Consider the following 21,905-nt stretch of genomic DNA (forward strand, 5'->3'; position numbering starts at 1 on the left):
TTAGAAGTACTGAGAATAGGCTGTAGGAAGTTAGGGAGGAAGCAGGGAGACCCACTAGGAGGCTGTTGTAACAATCCAGAGAAAGATGATGGTGGCTTGAACTAGGAGGTAATGATGGGGAGGATGAGAAGTGGTTGAATTCTGGATATATTTTGAAGTCAAGAAAATTGGCTCTTTTTGGTTGGATATTAAGTGTCAGAGAAAGACAGCTATTAAGAAAGAGAGCACCAAGTTTTTTGGTCCGAGCATTAAAAGGTGGGAGCTGCCATTCACTGACATGGAGAAGGAGTGGAAGAGCAAAGCTTCAACTCCCAACAGATCTGAGAAGGGACTTAGCAGGAGAGAGAAAGAATAAAAATGGGGAAAATGGGCCCCCTCATCCATTGGAGGTGCATAAACTGAGTTCACTCATAGGTCTAAGGCAGAAAACAAGGCTTAACAAGGGATAAGGGGAAATCAGAAAGGATGAGCAGGTGGTGGTCTGTATGAATCCTGGAGCCAAAAAAAAAAAAAAAAAAAAAAAAAAGAATCTATCTATCTACTTACCTACCTATCTATGTCTCTTCACGCATTGGTCTAACAGATTAGAGTTCCATAATGCAACTAACCTTTAAGGAAGTTCACTATTGTTGAGGTGTAGTATCAAAGAATATTCACAATTTATTTGAAAAGGCTATTATATACTCCTACTCTTTTTCAACTACTTAACTGTGTGAGGCTGAATTTCCTTCATATATTTCAACCTAAGAAACACTGCACCAGATTGAATGAGGAAGCAGATACGAGAACTGAGCTGCCTTCTATTAAGCCAGACTTGAAAGAAATTTGCAAAACAGAGTGCCCACTCTTCTCACTAAATGTTTTGAAAAGTTATTTTCCATGAACAGTGTATTTGCTACCATGTAATGAGCTTCTTATTTTTAGAGAAAAAAATACATATTTCAAAAATCTGTTTTAATTTCTACTAATGTAAATATTGAAAGACATACCACATGAAATGCGGTTGAGGTCCTCAACTTTTAAGAAGGTAAAAGGGTCCTGAGACCAGACAGTTTGAGAACTGCTGGTATAAAAGATACCTAAGATTTTTTTTGGTGCCAAGACTTCATGAACCTTCCAATACATAACAATGTAATTAACTAAAAACTAATAAATATTTAATCTAAGCAGAATTATACAAAATATATTTTTATATAACAAATATGTCATTTCTAGACTGCTTAACGTTAAATTAGTGCTTTACAAGTAAAAGAAATTCAGAAGATTGTAGTTCATTTCCCAGTTTATATAAAGACATGTCTATTTAAAAATTTTTTATCATTTCAAAATTTAAAAATAATTACCATATTGTTATTAATCAGCCTACTGAATAGCAAATAATACAAACTTTTGTATACATCTTTTAACTTCTCTTCAAGTTATGACTTGATTATGATCTCATCTTAACTTGTGCCATGAATAAAAATTACACAGTCCCTGTTTGCCCTTTCAGATGGTTAAATGAAGTCTTTCCCTTTCTTCTTTATATCAGAGGGATAGAAAAACTTAGGCTATCTCATCTTGACTCATTAACTTGATTACTACAGATATTTATTATTCTAAAAACAGCATTTTTCTCTACTAAAAATAAACGCATTTTTATCAAAAAAAATTTTAACATGTAGAAATTTCATTAAACATGGAAGATTTTCTCTAATTTGTACCTTCCTCTTTATCAAACCAATTCTTGGAATTATAACTGCCCCTGCAAATAATTTTCCATTTTCTGTTTTCCTCCTAAGGGTCCTTTCTCTACATTTATACAAAGTTAGATACAGAAACACTTAGGAAGCTCAAAACAAGCGACAATATGTATGTATACGCAGTATGATTTTATACAAAAAAGGAATCATTGTGCATTTTTAAAATGAACATGTACTGGGAGTATTAAGAAACGCACAGATCTGTGTCAGCTGACTGACTCTTCAACTAGAGCAAGTGACCAAAAGGCAAAGCAAGAATAGTTCATGAATTGTGGCTGATTTAACTTTCATTGCCGAGATAGGAATTAAAAAAAAGTCTGTCTAGCTGAGCTAAATGAACAGAAATTCCTTCTGTAGTTCTAATACTAATTCTCCTTAGTTTTAGTCACTTGCCTTAGGTAAAGATAGAATTTCTGTGGATTTCTGGGTTGGTTCAGCTACTCTTGTTTTGATCAAGGCTATATCCATGTTCTGTACATCGGCAACTTGCTGTCTTAGGGGTGTAGCAGATGACCCTGAAGAGGTGAGCCATACCAAACAAGTGAAGGTTATCTATAGTTGTGATGCCTTTAACTATCAAGTAATAATTTTTATCTCATATAACCCCTCTATTTTCGTCATTTTCTAAAAAAATTTATAAGGGCTTTATCATAATTAAAAGACTCAATTACTATACCTCTTCTATTTTCTTGGGAGAAGTTTCACTTTTATTACTTTTGAATTCTTCATTTATCTTTATTCTGGCTGCTAGAGAAAGGAAAAAATATATATATAATTATTTCTCTTCTAATTTATAATTTCTGTCCCAAGAATTTATATGTTATTTGTTATGAATGACTACTTCTCTAGTAGTCAAAACAGTTTTGCCCCATGTGAAACTAATTATAAAAATTAGACATTTAAAAAAAAAAACTGTCCTGGAAAGCTTTTGACAGGCTGGCAAATTTTTAATTAAACCTAATACACTCTAATAAACTAATACTTTCGTTTCCTGCTTTTTACTTCCAATTGCATTTGTATACCTTTAGCTATCAGAGTCTAATGAATCCCATTTAATACTTTCTTTCCATGAATCTAAAAATTTATATTAAAATGCTTTAAGATGGCAAACTCAATACATACAAGCATGTTAAACCACACACACACACAAACATACACACATACATACACACACACACACAAATAAAATAAAGACACAGCACCAAAATATATATAAAAGTACTTTGGCTGGCATGTAAAGTGAGTGATAAACCTTCGTTCATATAAACCACTGATATTTTGGCATCATTAGCATAATTTAGTCTAATCTGACAACTGCCTTATTGTTGCTGTGTATATTTAATGGAACAACCCACGTAGGGTGCTTAGTAATTACACAATGTTAACTGTTCTTATGCTACTTAATAACACTTAAAGTACTGTTGATGGATAATAGCCAGAAAACCCTCCTTCTATGCTTTATATATTTCAATATAAGGTGCTGAAGATTTGGGATTTGGAGCCAAACTGCTTAGGCTAAATCCTAGTTCTACCTCTCACTAGTATGATGTGGGACAAATCCTTTCACATTTTGTCAGTTTTCTCATTGGAAAAAAACAAATTATAACAGTACCTACCCCATAGCGGTATATGAAGAATTAAACGAATTTGGTAAAACATATACAATATGAAGCATATACTTTAATAGTCAAGAAATTATTCTTGGTGAATTAGAAAAACTTGAATTCTTAGGACAGCAGGGATACTACCTAAGTGCCCTCTTAAAGAGTTTTAGAAATATATGAAGATAGATACTGCACATGAGCAACACAGAACCTAAGCTTTAGAACTACAACTTCCAGATATGATAGACGCCACTTAAAACAGTGAAATACTAAATCTGTAAAAGCATTTGGGATAGATTCTCTTTCACAGCTTCTATCACTTCTAGAATGACACAAGGAATTAATAATATGGAAGTATCTGGTCCTAGAGAGTGTGAAAATGTGATTATATAATACAGAAATAAGTTTAATGGCTTGACAAGCAATGGAGCATGCTGAAATCCTGATCTTTTCCGATTCTTTATAAAAAACTTGATCTTTAAAAATTTTTCTTTAAGTAGATACTCCTCAAAGTAGTGTAACGTAAACTAATCTTTATTAAACATAACAACACTAGGGGAGAGATGTGAAGATCACTCTCTAAAATGGGTCTTGACCATACACGTTCTCTTGGATATATTAGCAGCCATCTGAAGAACTGACTTACTCCAAAGTGGTGAAAAATAAACCTACCTTCTAATGCTCTGGTATCATTTTTAAAAACCTGTTGTCTGGTCCTGTGTAATGTTTTAAAAAGCTGTAAAACCTGTAAAAAAAAAAAATTAGAATTCAGACCTCAAAAGAAAAAAATTTTACATTATATAAATATAAATTATATAAATAATTACAAGGATTATAAGGTATTTCTTTTCTGTTTATTACTTAGACTATTTTTCAAAATAGCTGGTGAAAACTAGGGTTTGCCAAAACAACTTTCCCTTTGTTATTTATCTTTAAATTTAAAAAAAATTAGATTTACGAAAATAATACCAAGTTCTTTGGGGGGGGGGGAAGGATGGTTAAAAAGTTAATAATCCCCCTGCCAAAACCAGTCTGCTAAAGTAACAAACTTTGTCAGTATGGTATGTATTTGTTCTCACTTTTCTTAACATATTGAGGCCTTCACCTGCTCTTAAAGTTTTACACATATATACACAAACTCATGAACTTATTAAATCTTAAGAGACCACAAAAGGAAGGTGTTTCAGATAATTTAGGAAAGCGTAATTGTGATTTCCCAAAGAGAAGTGGAACGCTGAGACTTACGAATATTCTAAGACTATTAGAATATTCACTCAGTATTAAAAAATAGAAGAGCCTGACATTTTGGTAGAAGACAGAGTGTGTAGAGGCTTTAGTGTTAGGCCATGCCTACCTCACATTTCTCAAGTTTAATAAAGTACTCAATATTGTTCCCCTGATATTGTCTTTTCGCCTGTCTTTTCAATTTCAGAGAATAGAAGACACTGAGTTTCTCAAGCTTGAAATCTCTAGGCAATTCTTTAAATTTATATTACTCTTCATGTGGAAATCTTCGGAATGTCTCTCTAATGTTTTGATGTTCTCCATTCATGAAAATTATTTAAGTTCAGACCCTCCCATCTCTTGCTTAAACTACTTAACACAGATTTGTCACTCTGCCACTATTTCTTCCTTCCCTCCAATCCACTAGATAAAATATCTAGTATTTATTTACGAAGTATACCCTGGGTGCTAGGCATTGTTTCAGGTATTTACATATATTAGAAAACCTATAACATCAAAGGCAGACACCAAAACAGAAACAGGAAACATGAAGCAAAAAACATAAAAACACAACAAAACAACGATCAAACAACCACAATGAACTTCCTCAGAAACATAAGTGACTGGAAAGATGGAATAGCAACAAAAAGAAAACACAGTAAACCGAAAAAGGAACATTCAGAAAACACCCCAAAGCTCTCAGATACCAAATGAGTAACAGCAAATATTAAGGGGAGAAAAACAACAGAGAAGTAGAATAAAAACTCAGATAGAAATTGAGGAGGGAAAAAGAAAATTAAGGAAGTAGTCTAGATGGACCAACAATTACATTAACAGGATTTCCAACAAGAAAGAACAGAGGGGCGCCTGGGTGTCTTAGTTGGTTAAATGTCCAGCTCTTCATATTGGCTCAGGGTCCTGGGATGGAGCCCTGCGTCAGGCTCTGCACGCAACATGGAGTCTGCTTAAGATTCTCTCTCCCTCTCTTTCCCACTCTTTCTCTGCCAAATAAAAAAATAAATCTAAAAAAAAAAAAAGACAGAGAAAACAGACAAAAGAAATTAAAAAGGGAAAAATTAAGAAAATGTCACCAAGTAAGGTGCATCAGTTAGTTGACTGAAAAAGCTCCAAGTGCCCAACACAAAACCCATACCATAGCTCATCATAAGTTCAGCACAATGCTAATAAAATGAAAAATCTCAAAGATAAAAAGCAGTTCATGTAGAAAGGATAGAAAATCAGAATGACACCTGACTTCTAATAGAATCACTGTGAGAAGACAATGGTATAAAATCTTCAAGTTTAAAAAAGACTGTCCAGAGCAACCCTCTCGGATCCCCTCCCTCTTTGGGAGCTTTGTACTATCACTTTACTATCACTCAATAAACTTCACTTTGCTGCCCACCCAAAAAAAAAAAAAAAAAAAAAAAAAGTCCAGCGTAGAATACCATACATAGACAAATTATCATTTAACTGCAAAGGCAAACAGACATTTTTGAAAATGCGAAGTGTCTTATCTGCCATACATCCTTTCTTGTAAAGCTACAGAACAATGTGCTCTACAACAAGGGGATGAACTACAAAAGAAAAAAAACATGAGAACCAGTGAGACAGGTGATCCAACACAGAAAAGATGATGAAGGACAAATAAGGGTCAGCATTTGTGCAGCCAGCCCACAAAGCAACTAGTCTACACTATAGCAAAAGGTTGAACTGCTCTAGAAAAGCTGTTCTCAGGAAAAAAAATCAAACTGATACTGATTTTGGGAACAGATAAGTAGGAAGCTAACCAATGATAATAAAAACAAGGTTATTAATTTCAAGAAAAACAAAGAATTAGAGAAGAAAGACAATGTAATCATATATGAGAGGACTCAGCTGTGGACAATTTTATACAATCATAGTAACTTAAAAAAATGAAAACTAATTCACCAAAATTTGTAACTGAGAGGACTAAGGTATAAGGGGGAAGCTTACTCATCAACTTCTATTGTTAAAAGTCAGTAAACAATGTCTTCAAAAAGTAAAAAAAAAACCATGAGTAGCAGTTTAAATATGTTCTTTAGAAGTATGGAAGTAAATGTGAGAATAGCTAAAATGAATAAAAGCACTTATCTCTGGGGAGCAGGAATTGGGAGTATGTAGATGGAAGTACACACCTATTGGTTTCTGTGTAACACTTTGATTTCTTAAACCTTACGCATTTATCAACTTTATAAAACCTAAAAAAATCATTTTAGAAAGAGAAAGGGAAAGGACATTATCAAAAAAGAGATAAGACAAGCCCTGACTGGAAGAAAATATTTGCAAACCATAGATCTGGTAAGGGGCTATTATCTGGAACATTTAAAGAACTTTTACAACTCAACAATAAAAACACAGACAAAGGATTTCAATAGACATTCTTCTAAAGATAGACAAATGGTCATCAAGGCCATGAGAAAATGCTCAATATGATTTGGCATCTGGGAAATACAAATTTAAATCTCAGTGAAGTACACTTAAGCCAGAAGCATGATCTGCAATGAAAAAGAAAATTAGTAACGAGTATTGGCAAGAATGTGGGAAAATTGGAACTCATACATTGTTGGTGGGAATGTAAAATGTTGCAGCTGTTTGGAAAACAGTTTGGCAATTGCTCAAAAGTTAAATGTTATCACCTGATCTAGTAATTCTACACTTAGATATATACCCAAGAGAAATGAAAACATATGTTTACAAAAAAACTTGTACATGAACGATCATAGCAGCATTATTCACAACAGTCAAAAAGTAGAAATGACTCAAATTTCTATCAATTCATGAATAGGTAAATAAAATGTGGCATACTTATAGTGTTATAGCTTGAATTATGTTCCCACAAAGGACATGTTGAAATCCTAATTCCTAGTACCTGTAAAATGTGACTTTATTTGGAAATAGGGTCTTTGCAGATGAACTGAGTTAAGATGCAGTCATTAAAGTGGGCTCTAATACAATATGACCGGTATCCTTAAAAGAAGGAGCAAATGCCATGTGAACACAGAGACTCAGATTGCCATGTGAAGATGGAAGCAGAGATTAGAGTGATGCAAGAGTGAGCCAGCAAGCCAACAAGCCAATGAACATCAAGGATTGATGACCACCCTCAGAAGCTAGGAAGAAGTCAAGGTTCTACCCAGTTTCAGAGGAAGCATGGCTCTGCTGGCACATTCATTTCAGACTTCTAGCCTCCAGAACTGTGGAGACAATGCCTTTCTGTTGCTTTAAGCCACCCATTTTGTGATGCTTTGTTAGAACAGCCACCGGAAACTAATACAGATATTAGTACTGGGAAGCGGGGTACTGCTATAATGAGTACCTAAAAATATGGAAGTGGCTTTGGAACTGAGATGTCTAGAGATTGAAAGAATTTTGAGGTGTTTCACAATAAAAGCTGAGACGGCCTTGAAAAGATTGTTTGTAGAAATATGGATTTTAAAGGTAATAGAATATCATAGAAATTTAATATTACAGTTTAATATTACAAGACTGGTAGAAGACGAGTTGCATGGATCAAAAGCAAAGTGGAAAGTTAAGTAAATCTAATCATTTTACATGTTGTTTAGGCAAAAAAGAAAGTAATTCATTAATACAACAGCCAGCATCCCTAATTTAAGAACTAGCATATGCAAAAATAAATTCAAAATGGATTAAGGACCTGGATATAAAACATGAAGGCATAAAAGTTCGAGAGGAGAACACAGGCAGTAACCTCTTTGACATCAGCTGTAGCAACTTCTTTCTAGATATATCTCCTGAGGCAAGGGAAACAAGAACAAAAATAACTATTGGTGGTACATCACAATAAAAAGCTTTTGCACAGCAAAGGAAACAATCAATAAAACTAAAAGGCAGCCTACAGAATGAGAGAAGATATTTGCAAATGACATATCTGTTAAAGGGTTATCTAAACTAGACAAAGAACTTATAAAACTCAACACCCAAAAAATGAATAATCCAGTTAAAAGAGGGCTAGAAGACATGAACAGACATCTTTCCAAAGAAGACATACAGATGGCCAACAGACACATGAAAGGATGCTCAACATCACTCATCATCAGAGATATGCAAATCAAAACTACAAGGCATATCACCTCAGGATGGCTAAACTCAAAAACACAAGAAACAACAGATATTGGTGAGGATGCGGAGAAATGGGAACCCTCTTGCTCTGCTGGTGAGAATGCAAGCTGGTGCCGCCACTCTGGAAAACAGTGCAGAGGTTCTTCAAAAAGTTAAAAACAGAACTACCCTATGATCCAGCAACTACGCTACTAGGTATTTACCCATGGAATACAAAAAATACTAATTCAAAGGGTTATATGCACCCTGAAGTAAATAAGCATTACTTACAATAGCAAAATTATGGAAACACGCTAAGCATCCATCGACTGATGAATGGATAAAGTGGCATATAAATATACAATGGAATATTACTCAGCCATAAAAAAGAATGAAAGCTTGCCATTTGCAATGATGTGGATGGAGCTAGAAAGTATGCTAAGCAAAATAAGTCAGAGAAAGACAAATACCATATGATTTCACTCATATGTGGGATTTAAGAAGCAAAACTAACAAGTAAAGGGGGGGAAAAAGGGAGAGGCAAACCAAGAAAGAGACTCTTAACTATAGGGAACAAACTGATTGGGGGGGGGTGGATTAAACAGGTGATGGGGATGAAGGAGTGCACTTGCTGTGCTGAGAACCATGTGTCTTATGGAAGTGCTGAATCACTATAGTGTACACCTGAATTGAAAATGACACTCTAAGTTAACTAACTGGCATTTAAGTAAAAGTTTAAAATAATAGAACTAGTATAAGAAAAAGAAAATGTCATAAATACTGTCTTGGAGCTATAAGAGCTAATATCACCTTGGAGTCAATAAATTTTTATTAAAATGAAGAAAACTAGGTCACAGATTATGTTCCTCATTTATAGTAATTAGATAATTCAGGTAATGTATATGGAAAGTGGATTCTCTACAGACAGATCATTTGGAACGGGACACTGCCACTTAATGCAAGCTTGGACAAGTTACTCAACCTTTATGTCTCAATTTTCTTACATAATGGGTTAATATTAAGGGTGTATAGGAAAATTTCTGAACTAGGTCTCACTTTAGATAGACTTACCCATCTCTTCTAAATTTGGGTTATATGCCCTTCCTGAGTGCAACCACAGCACTGGGCACTTAACTACTTAGTATATGAATCAAATGATTATTTGCTATGGTCCCATACTTCCTCAAAGTCTATGTATCCTTTACACTTACCATAAGAATCTTCTATATATGGTAGGTCTCCCCAAAAGTGTTTTTGGAATCTTACCTAATTTCTTTCATATTCAAGTTTTCCAAGCAACTTTCCACTTCAAGGACTTTCCATATACTACTTGCTCTTTCTGGAATACTCTTTCCTCTCTTCTTCTAACTAATTTCTAATCAAACTTCAGGTATCAACCTTTAATTCTATGAGACTTTTTTTTTAAGTGGGCTCCAACTCATGATCCTGAGATCACGACCTGACTGAGACAAATGTAGGATGCTCAACTGACTCAGCAACCCAGGAGTCCTAAAAGATTTTTTTTTTTTTTTTTGCATCCCTCTGGAGGGGTTAAATTCCAGCTGTAAACTCACAAAATACACTGTATTTCTGATTCAAAATCTCCCTTCCTGCTAAATTTCTTTATGAAGGCAAAGGTGGTCCGTTTATCTTTGCATCCACTATGCCTAGACAGTGTAGGCTAAATGTTGGCTGTAAGGTATTACTGATAGCTATTATGGACACTCAATAAATTATCTGAAGAACTCTTTACAACTGTTTCTACTGGTGTTGTGACATATACTAAAATGTACTGAGAACACCAAAGTCAGTATAGTACAGGAGGCACCTCTTGGTGGTGCCTTATTATTGATCAACCATAAGCACTGCTTTTCTTCACTACTGTAACAGGCCTTTCCCCCCTTTTCCATGCTTATATTGCAGCCAGTGACAGAGACAGGACCGAACAGGCCATGCTGTTATTGAAATTCGGGGATGCTAGTCCCTGAGAAGTGTGCGCCAGGCAGGAACGTGCATCAGTTTGACAAGGAATGAATCTGACATCAGGTCCTCTGGGAAGCACCCGCCGGGGCCATCACTTCCCAAGCTCATTCCAAGCACTCAGGTCTCAAGGATCTCTGCTCTGTCTCCGTGGGTGTTGATTTTAGGCAAGGGATTCCGCCGGGACTCAGTTTCCTAGGCTGCCACACTTCGGTGTACCTTCCGGCTACCTGACTAAACGTTACACCTCATCGGACCTTTCACTCATTACATGGTTGCAGCGCCGGGCTGCCTTTGGCGTCTCGTCTGCCTCTCAACGATGTGAAAAAGGTCCCTCGAACACTCGGTGTGGGGATGAAACGGGAGTAGAACTTGCATGACGCAGAAACAAACACTTTGGGACCCCAGGAGGCGAGTGGGGAAGCACTGGTGCCACCCTCCCTCCTCGCACCAGTACAAACCCTCCATCGCCCTTCGCAGGTGGTCTCTGGGCTCCTCAGCGGCAACGTTCACAAGCTCTGTGGAGGGTCCTGAACCCACACTTACTGAAATTCCAGGCAACCTGCGCAAGGCCGCCGGTTTTCCCTCCCCGTCAGCAACGCACCCACACCCTCCCTGGGCCCTGTCACCTTTGCCGCCTGGCTCATGGCTCTCCTCACCGCGGTGGCTACCCCTCTCCAGCGATCGCTTCGCCCAGTCACTCGGCAACCAATCACTGACCGGAGTGGACTATCCAACTCCCCTAAGGCACGTTCCTAAAGTGACGCAACCAATCACTGCGCAGATTCCCCTTTGTAGCCCCGCCTCCCACAGAGGGACATTGGAGACAAATTTGCTAAACCGCCGCAGTCTGGTAAGGCCGCGAGAAACTGCGGAGCCCAAATACTGGAGAGGAGAACGGAACTTACCTGGACGCCATGTTAGTTAGGGGCAGAGTCATGTCCGGTCTCTTACGAGGCAGTCAGGTGGCTGAGGGTGGGTTGACATTTAATGGATGGCTTCGACGTCTTACGTTATTACCTCTTCTTTGGGGGTTGCGGTTATCTATTAAAGAACCTTTATGTTAAATATTTCCCGGTTGCGACTGTCTCCTTGTGAAAGTGCATAAGTAAGAGCCAAGCCCTAAGAAGTATAGTTGCCGTTAATTGGAATTCTGGCTTCCCAAAGCGCTATTTGTACATTCTCTCAATTAATTCCCGGAAAAGGTGCTCAAGACCACAGGCTAGTGGGATGCCTGGGTGACTCAGTCGGTTAAACTGACAACTCTTGACTTCAGCTTAACGATCTTTGGGTAGTGAGATTGTGCTCCCCCCCCCCACCTTGAGTTCCACCCTCAGCGTGGAGTCGCTTCCTTCCTCCCTCTCCCTCCGCTCCTCCCCCTGCTCAGGTGCTCATGTGCACACACTGTCTCTCTCAAATAAATAAATGACTCTTAAAAAACAAAACAAAACAAAACCACAGGGCTAGTAAATGGAGATCTGGGACACAAATCCCTATGCCTGACCTGGAAACCTAGTCCTACCCTCTACACATCCTGCTTATTCACCTAACCCTATTGCTTGGTTTTGCTGGTTAAGCTGTCAGAAATGTTATTTAAGTACATTTTAACTTAGGACCTTGCAAACTTCAAGAAAAATTTCAACCTTTCCCCCATCGCATAATCGTTTGCCTTCCCTACTTCACAGCCTTTCAGGTTAATTTTTAGGTAAAACTACTTTTTAGTAGGAATGAACGACTTGAAGCAAAAGATCTTAAAAAAAAAAAAAGATTTTATGTATTTGACACAGAGAGAGAGAGACAGAGGGAAAGCACGAGCAGAGGGAGCAACAGAGGGGAGGGAGAAGCAAGGCTACGCTGAGCAGGGAGCCCCAAGCAGTGCGCAATCCCAGGACCCTGGGATCGTGACTCTAGCCGACCCTTAAGGGACTGAGCCAACCCAGGCGCCGTTTGAAGCAAAGGATCTTAAAGACCTTTTTCCTTCTCTGTGAGTTATGTAATTTTAAAGAATATTGCAAGTCATCATAATAGCAAGATAATAACTGACTTTTAAAATTATAATTCATTAGATTTGCAGATGAGTGTTTACATAACCAAGCAATTAAACCAAATATACTCGGTACTGACTTTTATATAGGAGACAATAGATGATCTTGTGACATTACATTATAGTGCCTAATTTTTAAAGAATGATTGTAAATGCTTATTTTCATTTCCAGTTTAGAATCATTGCCCAATTTCCTGAAAATTCATAATTTGTTGTTATAATTTCTGGCTAACTAGGGTCCTATATTCAGTTAACCAAAACCCCATATCTGCCAATAGTTGAAAATAAAGTTCTCATAGGGCCAAAATCAGTTCAGTACTAAAGCTTCTCTTCTTTTAGATAAATCTGTATGGTTCCTTCAGCTGTTCCATAAACGAGGTTAACTATTTTGGTTATTCTAGGAATATGTCCTGATTTTTAACAGCTCAAGTGTGAGACCCAGAACTAAACAAGAATTCCAATTTGTTCCTCACATAAGTTCATGGAGCTATAAGTAGGGAGAATACAGGCCTCCAAAAGCTGTCCCTGTTTAAATCCTAGGAACTTCTGAATATGTTACCTTTTATGACAAAAGGGACTTTGCAGATGTGATTAAACTAAGTCTTTTGAGATGGGAAAATTTTCCTGGATTATCTGGTGAGCCCAATGTAATCACAAGGATCCTTATAAGTGGAAGAAGGAAGCAGAGTCAGGGAGAGGTTTGAAGATGTCCTGCTGCTGGTTCTGAAGATAGAGGAAAGGGCCTTAAGCCAAGAAATGCAGGTAGCTTCTAGAAGGTAAGGGAAATGTTCTCCCCTAGAGCCTCTAGAAGGAATGCAGCCCTGCTAACACCATGATTTTAGTGCAATGAAACTCAGACTTCTGACTTCCAGAATGTTACCTGTTTGTGGCCCCTACCATCTTAAAAGCCAACAGTAAAGCATCTTCAATCTTTGACTGTCACCTCTGTTTCCATCATCATATCTCCTCCCTCTCTTGTGTCCCTCTTTCACTTATGAAGGCCCCTGTGATTAAACTGGGCCTACCTGGACAATCCAGGAATCTCACCCACCACGAAATCCTTTCTTTAATGACATCTGGAAATCCCCTTTACCAGGTAACATAGCATATTAGCAGGTTCCAGAGATTAGGACACAGGCATCTTCTGCCTACCATACCCAGTTTAATTGAAGCTGGTCAATAAGGTTGAAATGGAAGGAAATGAAGTAGAAGCAGCCATGGGCCTGATCATGTAAGAACCCTATAATACAAGGTAAGGATTTTGGATTTAATTCTGAGATGAAATGCCTTACCAGCAGGAGAGTGAGATCATGATTTATATTTTACAAAAATCACTTTGTGTGCTGAATGGCAAACTGACTACAGTGGAAGCAGAACCTAGCTAGGAGGCTCTCAAAGTACTCCAGGCAAAATATGACAGTGGCTTGGATTAGGGTGCTATAGTAGAAGAGGTGAAAAGTGATTAGATTCATGATATGTAATGCCCAGTATAAGAGAGAAGAGTTAAGATGATTTCATGGCTTTTGACTTGAACAATTTGGTGAATGGTATTATGGTAGATATAGAACGCTGCAGGAAGAGGTTTTTTTGTTTGTTGGGCAAAGAGTAAAAATAAATTTGAAATACCTGATAGACATCCATATGGAGGTGGTGAGTAAGTGGTAATACATACCATAGGCCAATCTGGAATTAAGGGGAAAGGTAGGTCAGGAGATACATACTGGAGAATCATTGTTCTGCAGATGATAAAGCCTTAGTGAAAGGTGACCACATTTGTTATCCAAACCAGTATATATCTCCTTTTTAACTTTCTATGTTGACAATTTCAGTCTTACAGGAAAGTTGCAAGAATAGAATTTGCATATACCCCTCACTCAGATTCCCCAAATGTTAACTAACATTTGACTACAATCACTTTATCCTTTTCTATCTCTCTCTATAGGAAAAATTTTTAAATTTCTTTACTGTTTGAAAGTGAGCTGCAGACGCGATACTCCTATACTCCTAAATACTTCAGTGTTTTTTATTCTGACAAAAAAAAAAGACAGTCTTTTATATCAGTGGGCCTAAAAGTATGATTCTGGGGCAAGCAGCAAATGCATCACCTGGAAACACGTTAGTAACCTAAATTATAAGACCCCCACCCCTAATTTGATAGTTTTGCTGTGGTTATGTGAGGAAATTAACACAACTTTCAAAGCTACTATCTAATTTATAGATATTATTTAGATATTGCCTATTGTCCTAGTAATGTCTTTGATAGCAACAGCAGCAAATGAGTCACTTTTGAGATTCAAGGGATCCGCTATCAATAATTTTTATTGGAAGGGGACAAGACAAACTGGCAAAGTATTATCATATAGGGTAGTCCTGGAGCTATAATTAAGAGCATGTGGAAATTAAGTGTTATCTAGAAAAGATGGCCAAGAATGGAACCCATTGAGAAGTCTGGAAGGAGAAAGTCTGTCTGTGAAGTGTGTGAAGGAAAAATAGCATCCAGAGGAGTAGGAGACAAGACTACCAAAGAAGACTATTCCTGAAAAGAGGAAATGATCAACATTAGGAAATAATGCCAAGAGGTCTAGTATGATAAGAAATGGAAATGTGCATAGAATTTTATAAGTGGAGGTTCTTAACAACACTGGCAAGAGGGAAATGGGTTTAAAAAATGAGAAAGTGGACAAAGAATAAAGAAAAGTTTTAAAAAGCAGCAAAGTTATGAAGGGGTATGTCAAGTTAAGGCAGGCTTTCGTCTTTAAGGTGGGGCATGTTACATTATGGTGATTACTTCTGGGAAGAAGTCTGGTGCACAGGGGAGGGAGGATTACAAACTACTGATGCCTGGGTCCCAACCCCGGAGTCTGATTTAATTGATCTAGATTTCGGCCAGGTTCAAGAGGATTTTTCAAAAGCTCCCCAAGTGATTTTAACGTGCAGTGAGAACCACTGCTAGAGGGAGAAAAACACTGGTGCAAGGAGGGCTTATCGGAACCAAGACCTTCTGTAGCGGAGAAATTAAGTGTTAAGGTGTCCCAGACAGCAAACACGACCAGCATTGCTTGCATTATCAAACCTTTTCAGTTACAGTATCTAATTTTTCCTACAAGTGTCCAAAAAGCAAGTGAAGAAGAGCGTATACAGAAACTCCACTCCCCAAGACACACTAAAGAAAGAAAAAACGACCTCGGTGTGGCTGCCTAGAGTCTCGAGGCAGGAACCTCCCTTCCGCCGGGTCTCGTCGGGCGGTTCTTGGAAGCTCCCGCGCGCTCTCCGCAGCCGCAGCGCAGGTCGCCAGCGCGCACGCGCACGGCCAGCCCGGACGCCCGAGCAGCGGTCCCCGCGCAGGCTTGGCTGTGCACTCCCGCCCTCTGCCAGCAGCCCCGGCTCCTCCTTCCTCTCGAGCTTCTCCCCGGGGCGGTCGCGCGGGAGGGAGGCCGAGATGGCAGATGAGATCGCCAAGGCTCAGGCCGCGCGGCCTGGTGGCGACACGATCTTCGGGAAGATCATTCGCAAGGAAATCCCAGCCAAAATCATTTTTGAGGATGACCAGGTAGACCCCAGGCGTCGCCTCCCTGGAGGGCTGAAGTAGGGCAGTCTCCCGTGAACACGCGGGTTTCCCGCGGACGGAAGGGAAAGGGTCGGGTCGCGTCGCGAAGGGAAGGGACTCGGCTGCCCCGCGGGGCCTCTGCTGCGGGCCCCCAGCCAGCGGGCAGGGCCGCGGCTGCTCCGAGGCCGCCTGTCGGCGCGTGCCGGCGCTCCGGTTACGCGTTATCAGCCTGGGGCGCGGGTTCAGGCTGCCGGGCGCCCGCGGGGCCAGCACCGCGGGGTCGGGGCGCGTGTGGAGGACACGCTGGCTCCTCGGCGTGGGCGCCCGCCGGCTCCGCGGCTGCCTCGGACCTCGCCCGTGTCAGGAATCTCACAATCTCGCCAGCGCTCTGCCTGACAGGGAGAAATCCGATCGCGCCCTGACTAGGGCCCAATCTCTTCGATCTCCCGCGCACAATCTCCCGGTCTTGGCTTTCCCGGGCGCCAGTCCGCGCCACGTTGCGTGAGACGGCCGGGGGCCCGCGGCCTCGGGGTGGCGGGGGGCGTGGGGCCGCGCGGGGCCGCAGGTCCGCCTCCGCGAGGGCCTGCTAGTCAACCCCACCCCACCCCCATCCTGCTCGGGCCGCGGACTCGGACAGGGAGTGGGTCGTCTTTTGAGATTTGCTTCCCTTTGGCCCCGCCCGGTAGCAAAGTTTACTTTCCCTATTTCACAGGAAGCAATTTTATACCAAGGAACTAAGCACGTAGTTTTTGTTGACTTAATCGTAGGTGAAATTCTGTTTTAGGAGGGCCAAGTAGATGTGACATCTTGTGTAAAATACGTACTGGGCACTTGAATTTATTAGTTTGGATCTCAAATAAAAAGCTGGGCAGAAGGTTGGCTGATTTAGACAGAAATTAACTTTCTGTTAAATTAACTTTAAAAAATATGGAATTTAAGGGATACATTCTTTTTATACTCCTGGTAGCGTTCTTAGATTCAAAATGTTACCTAAGATTTAATTAGATTCCTCTAGGTGAATTTTATTTAGATACCTTTGTTACTAGTAGGGAAGTTCTTTTGTTCTATAAAATGCGTATTTCTTTTTAAATATTTTCACTTGATTTTTATAAATGATGACTGAAATACTGATTTTTGAACCACCAAAGACCCAGCACTGTAACTGCATGAAGCAGTCTAAATGATACAGCATTTTGTGTGGAGTGCTAAATAGAATTAGTTCTGTGACCGTTGAGCAGGGAAGGTCCTATTAAGCAGCTTCCACCTTCAGTAGAGAACAAGAGAAAAAAATGTTCATGTGGTATGTAATTTGTTTAAACGCTACTTATCTTCATTTCTACAAAAGACAAAAGTTATATTACTGAAATAGTTGAGTAAGGTGGGAAGAAATAAGTATTAGTCAAAATATCAGACAAATGCATCATTACAAAGCTGGTCACTGCAGTAAAGGAAAAAACCAGGAAACTGCACAATCAGGACTCCTAACCTAGGGAAGGTGGGGAGAGAAAACTGATTGCTTTCAGAAATTTTATATATGCTGGGAGCTGAGGAATGAATATCAGGTTAAGTTAGACAAAAGTTGGGGTTGAGGGGAGAGAGGACCATTGAAATAGAGGGAAGGGATTTTGAAAAAAGCCTGGGAGTGTGGAGAGAGATGAAAGACATTGTGATTTGAGCAGGAAAAGTTACATGAGATCAAACTGAAAAGGTAGACAAGGATTAGTATGCCTAATTTCTACTTAACTTTTGGATCTCACTTTAAATATCCCTACCTCAGAGTGGTTTTGTCTGTGATCCCCCAGTCAAAATTGGGTTTTTCTGTGGTAATCATTTGTTTTACTCTCTACTTCTCCTTTGTAACGTGTAGGTAGGATCTATTACCTTTATTTGTTTAAGATCAGCCTTTCCATTAGACTAAGTTGCATGAAAGTAACCATGGGATCACATGTATTGTGTACACTTCTGATTTCTTAGCATCAACTACAGTGCCTCCCATGGGGCTAGTGTGAAAGAATAAATTTAACCTACTATATGATATACTAAAACTGATTTTTCCCCCCTTTTCTCTAGTGTCTTGCTTTCCATGACATTTCCCCTCAAGCACCAACTCATTTTCTGGTGATACCCAAGAAACATATATCCCAGATTTCTGTAGCAGAAGATGATGATGAAAGTGTAAGTAAATTTACCAAAACAATTTATTTTCTTGCCTTTTTTTTTAAATTTGGGAGAGTAAATTTTGACCTCAAAGTGATGTCATATTTTCATTTTCCTGAGGCAGCTATTGAGGGGGAAAAAACCAGACAATCCTTTGGGAATCAGTGCAATGTAGAAATAGTTTGATTTTTTATTTTTTTATTTTTTATTTTTTTTATTTATTTTTTATTTTTTTTAAGATTTTATTTATTTATTCGACAGAGATAGAGACAGCCAGAGAGAGAGGGAACACAAGCAGAGGGAGTGGGAGAGGAAGAAGCAGGCTCACAGCGGAGGAGCCTGATGTGGGGCTCGATCCCATAACGCCAGGATCACGCCCTGAGCCGAAGGCAGACGCTTTAACCGATGTGCCACCCAGGCGCCCCCAATAGTTTGATTTTTTAAAATTGAGATATAGTCAACACATTATGTTAGTTTTAGGTGTACAACATAATGGTTTGATATATATATATTTTGAGATGATCACCATAGTCAGGTTAACATCCATCATCACCAATTCTTCAACAAAATAGTTCCTAACAAGGAATAATTGATGAGATTCATTTTTCCTCAATAAACAGTACATCATATAGGGGATGATGTTTTTTCTTTCTCTCTCTTTTTTTTTTTTTTTTTAGATTTTCTTTTTAAAAATTTATTTATTTGATAGAGAGGGAGAGAGCACAGCAGGGGGAGCAGCAAGGAGAGGGAGAAGCAGCCCCCCCGCCCCCCAAGCAGGGAGCCTGATGTGGGGCACGATCACAGGACTCTGGGATCATGACCTGAGGAGAAGGCAGTAGCTTAACCAATTGAGCCAGCCAGGCACCCTATTAGGAACATTTAAATACCCACTTGGAAAATGACTCTAAAATCGTTTTAATTGAGCAGATTTATGTCGAATTTGTTTATTGGAGTTAGTAATGAGTAAATACCTATCTTAATGGCTTTTTAATTGTAAATTGTGTTATATTAGTATTAAGAGTTTGCAAATATTTGCCCAGAGGGATATGTTTCAACTTGGTGATCTTTTAATATTTCATCTTGGTAGTATGTTATTTAATGGCAAGAATTTATAAAGTGCCTGTGCTTAAGACACTTTTTTTTTCTTTTCCAGCTTCTTGGACATTTAATGATTGTTGGCAAGAAATGTGCTGCTGATCTGGGCCTGAAGAAGGGTTATCGAATGGTGGTGAATGAAGGTTCAGATGGGGGACAGTCTGTCTATCATGTTCATCTCCATGTTCTTGGAGGTCGGCAGATGAATTGGCCTCCTGGTTAAGCGTGTTTTAGGGATAATTTTCCCTCCTCTAGGCAATGGTCAATATTTCCCAGTTCTAGTATGTTAAACAGTATACTTACTTTTGCCTGTGTATGGAGAAATTGAGGAAATAATTTTTAAAACCCATACATAATAAAAGACAATGTTGCATGATTTACAGTCTCTTTGACTCCTGTGTTTGATTTATTAAAAAAATATATATATATGTATTTGTTGGTATGTATGAAGAGTTCATAACTTGGGAGGTTTTTTTGGTTTTTCTCTCCAAGGAGGACTAAACATATGTACATTGTTATAATGGTGTGACTGGTTTCTGAATACAAATTACAAGATTTCACAAATTTAGTTTTAGGTGAAAATATTAGTCCAGGAGAAGATTTTCTAATCTAATTCTTTCATTTCTTAACAAAGGAGTATGTGATGTGATTGATCCAGAAAGTGACAATTTTGGGTCTAGAAGGAATGACTTTCGTCTAGCCCATGTTTCCCCTGGACTGTTGGGGTAATTTGGAAGGGATGAAAGTAGATTTGTCACACAATCTTTGATGACCATGTGAAGCCATGCATTGGCATTTCCTTTGTTACCTAAACTCTGTCTGAATATTTATTATAGTCATTTTACTTAGAATTAACTTTCCAAATTGAAAACTTACTGTTTTGAATGTGCATGTGCACACTAGCAAAATAATTAAGCTGTATGTGAATCTGGCTACGTGGAGTTGGGGAGGGAATCTCATGGTGTGAGTTCTCCTTATGTAGACTGACCAAACTTTTTTAGTCTTACCATGCATCCTAGCCTTTCTGAGATACTGTAGGGCAACCAGTTTTGCCTTTTGGCTTTCCTTCATGTAGGCACTTTTCTGTTTTCCGAAACTAAACTTGATACTTCCTGTCTGCCTTACTTTCCTCTTTGGTTCTCTTTGTGCTTATGGATTCCTTTGATTATTAATCTCCATAAAGATCATTTTAGTAAGATTTGACACTAATTGAAAACTTTTTTTCCTACATTTTAAATTATGTTACTGATTTTTAAATACTTGTTTGGGGGGATTAGGCAAATTGGCCATTTAGATCTTAAAAATAATTTTTTCCTAATTGTCATTTTTTAAAAAGATTTTATTTATTTATTTATTTATTTGGGAGAGAGAGAGAGAGCCAGCACAAGTTAGAGGCAGAGGTAAAGGGAGAAGCAGACTCCCTGCTGAGCAGGGAGCCTGATAGGGGGCTCGATTCCAGGACCCTGAGATCATGACCTGAGCCGAAGGCTTAACCAGCTGAGGCATACAGGCGCCCTCCCAGTTGTCATTTTTTAACTTTTTTATAGTGTTTAAAATCTTTGTGTAGTTAACGTATCAAGTTTTTAATTTATTTCATATTTTAAAAAGCCTTTCCTACACCAGGAGGATTTTAAAAAAATCACTTTTTTTTTTTCCCTTAATACTTTAATGGCTTTATGTACTTCTATGACTTTTTTTTTTTTTTTTTTTAAGTAAGCTCTAGGCCCAAGGTGGGGCTTGAATTCACAACCCTGAGATCAAGAGTCACATGCTCCATTGACTGAGCCAGCCAGGCACCCTGACTTTTTTTCAATGGGGGAAGGTCTGGGGATGAGTTTGGGAACGACTTCTGCCACTATAAAGAATGTAATAATGAGAGAAGCATTTGTATGATGTATAAGAGGGTAGAGTCTGCTTTCTGTAGGCATATTATCTATCCCATTGATTACATCAAACCAGTGCTAATAAATCAGTAGACAACTGCTAAGGTGTCCTGCTGGTCGTGTCTTGACCTTTCTGCCTTAAACAAACTTGTGGCAGTTGTTGCCCACCAACTTATTTCTGTGAATAATGGTGCAACTTTTATTCCAAATTAAAGCTCCTTTCTTGCTGTACTGATTTTTGATGCTTTATTATACTGATTACAGTTTTTTTTTCTATTCACATTATGACATACAAAATAACAAGTAATTAAATTTTAAAAAGCCCTTTTCTTATAGCATGGGTTTTAGTTAAACAGAATGAAAAGTGGTTAAGCCGTTCTCAAATACGTACTAGAAGTATGCCAAGAGTTGATTCAAACTTTGCATATCAGTTGTTTCATTAGTCCGGAAAGCAAACTATTTGAGAACACCAGCAGATGACAGTAATTGCTTCTTGAATTGCTTTCTGTGATATACAGGATCATTTAGTAAAGAGATTTTTGCCTG

The 21,905-nt window shown here is 38.7% G+C and overlaps 2 protein-coding genes across 5 annotated transcripts in view; one reads left to right on the forward strand and one right to left on the reverse strand.

Moving 5' to 3' along the window:
• Positions 1-15,994, reverse strand: part of LYRM7 (LYR motif containing 7) — a 32,400-nt gene extending 16,406 nt beyond the window's left edge. Inside the window, exons 1-5 of one of the 4 annotated variants that reach the window (XR_005832540.1) lie at positions 15,861-15,994; positions 14,304-14,360; positions 11,542-11,677; positions 4,019-4,091; positions 1,542-2,489 (exon numbers count right to left, since the gene is read on the reverse strand). Coding sequence is in view for 2 of the 4 variants with exons in the window: in XM_040622508.1 (XP_040478442.1) it covers positions 2,419-2,489; positions 4,019-4,091; positions 11,263-11,280 (162 nt within the window). In the remaining 2 variants the exon portion in view is untranslated. Of the gene's footprint in view, positions 1-1,540; positions 2,490-4,018; positions 4,092-8,249; positions 8,720-11,262; positions 11,508-11,541; positions 11,678-14,303; positions 14,361-15,860 lie in introns of those variants that run through there. The other 3 variants (XR_005832541.1, XM_040622508.1, XM_040622509.1) reach the window with 3 other exon arrangements.
• Positions 15,995-16,009: 15 nt separating this feature from the next.
• HINT1 (histidine triad nucleotide binding protein 1) lies at positions 16,010-19,852 on the forward strand. Its single transcript, XM_040622507.1, has 3 exons — positions 16,010-16,227; positions 18,295-18,399; positions 19,535-19,852. Exons 1-3 carry the CDS (start codon positions 16,117-16,119, stop codon positions 19,697-19,699), a joined length of 381 nt encoding a protein of 126 aa, XP_040478441.1. The 5' UTR covers positions 16,010-16,116; the 3' UTR covers positions 19,700-19,852.
• Positions 19,853-21,905: the final 2,053 nt, after the last annotated feature.

This window comes from Ursus maritimus, unplaced genomic scaffold, assembly GCF_017311325.1.
Source record: "Ursus maritimus isolate PB19 unplaced genomic scaffold, ASM1731132v1 scaffold_5, whole genome shotgun sequence".
Taxonomy (NCBI): domain Eukaryota; kingdom Metazoa; phylum Chordata; class Mammalia; order Carnivora; family Ursidae; genus Ursus; species Ursus maritimus.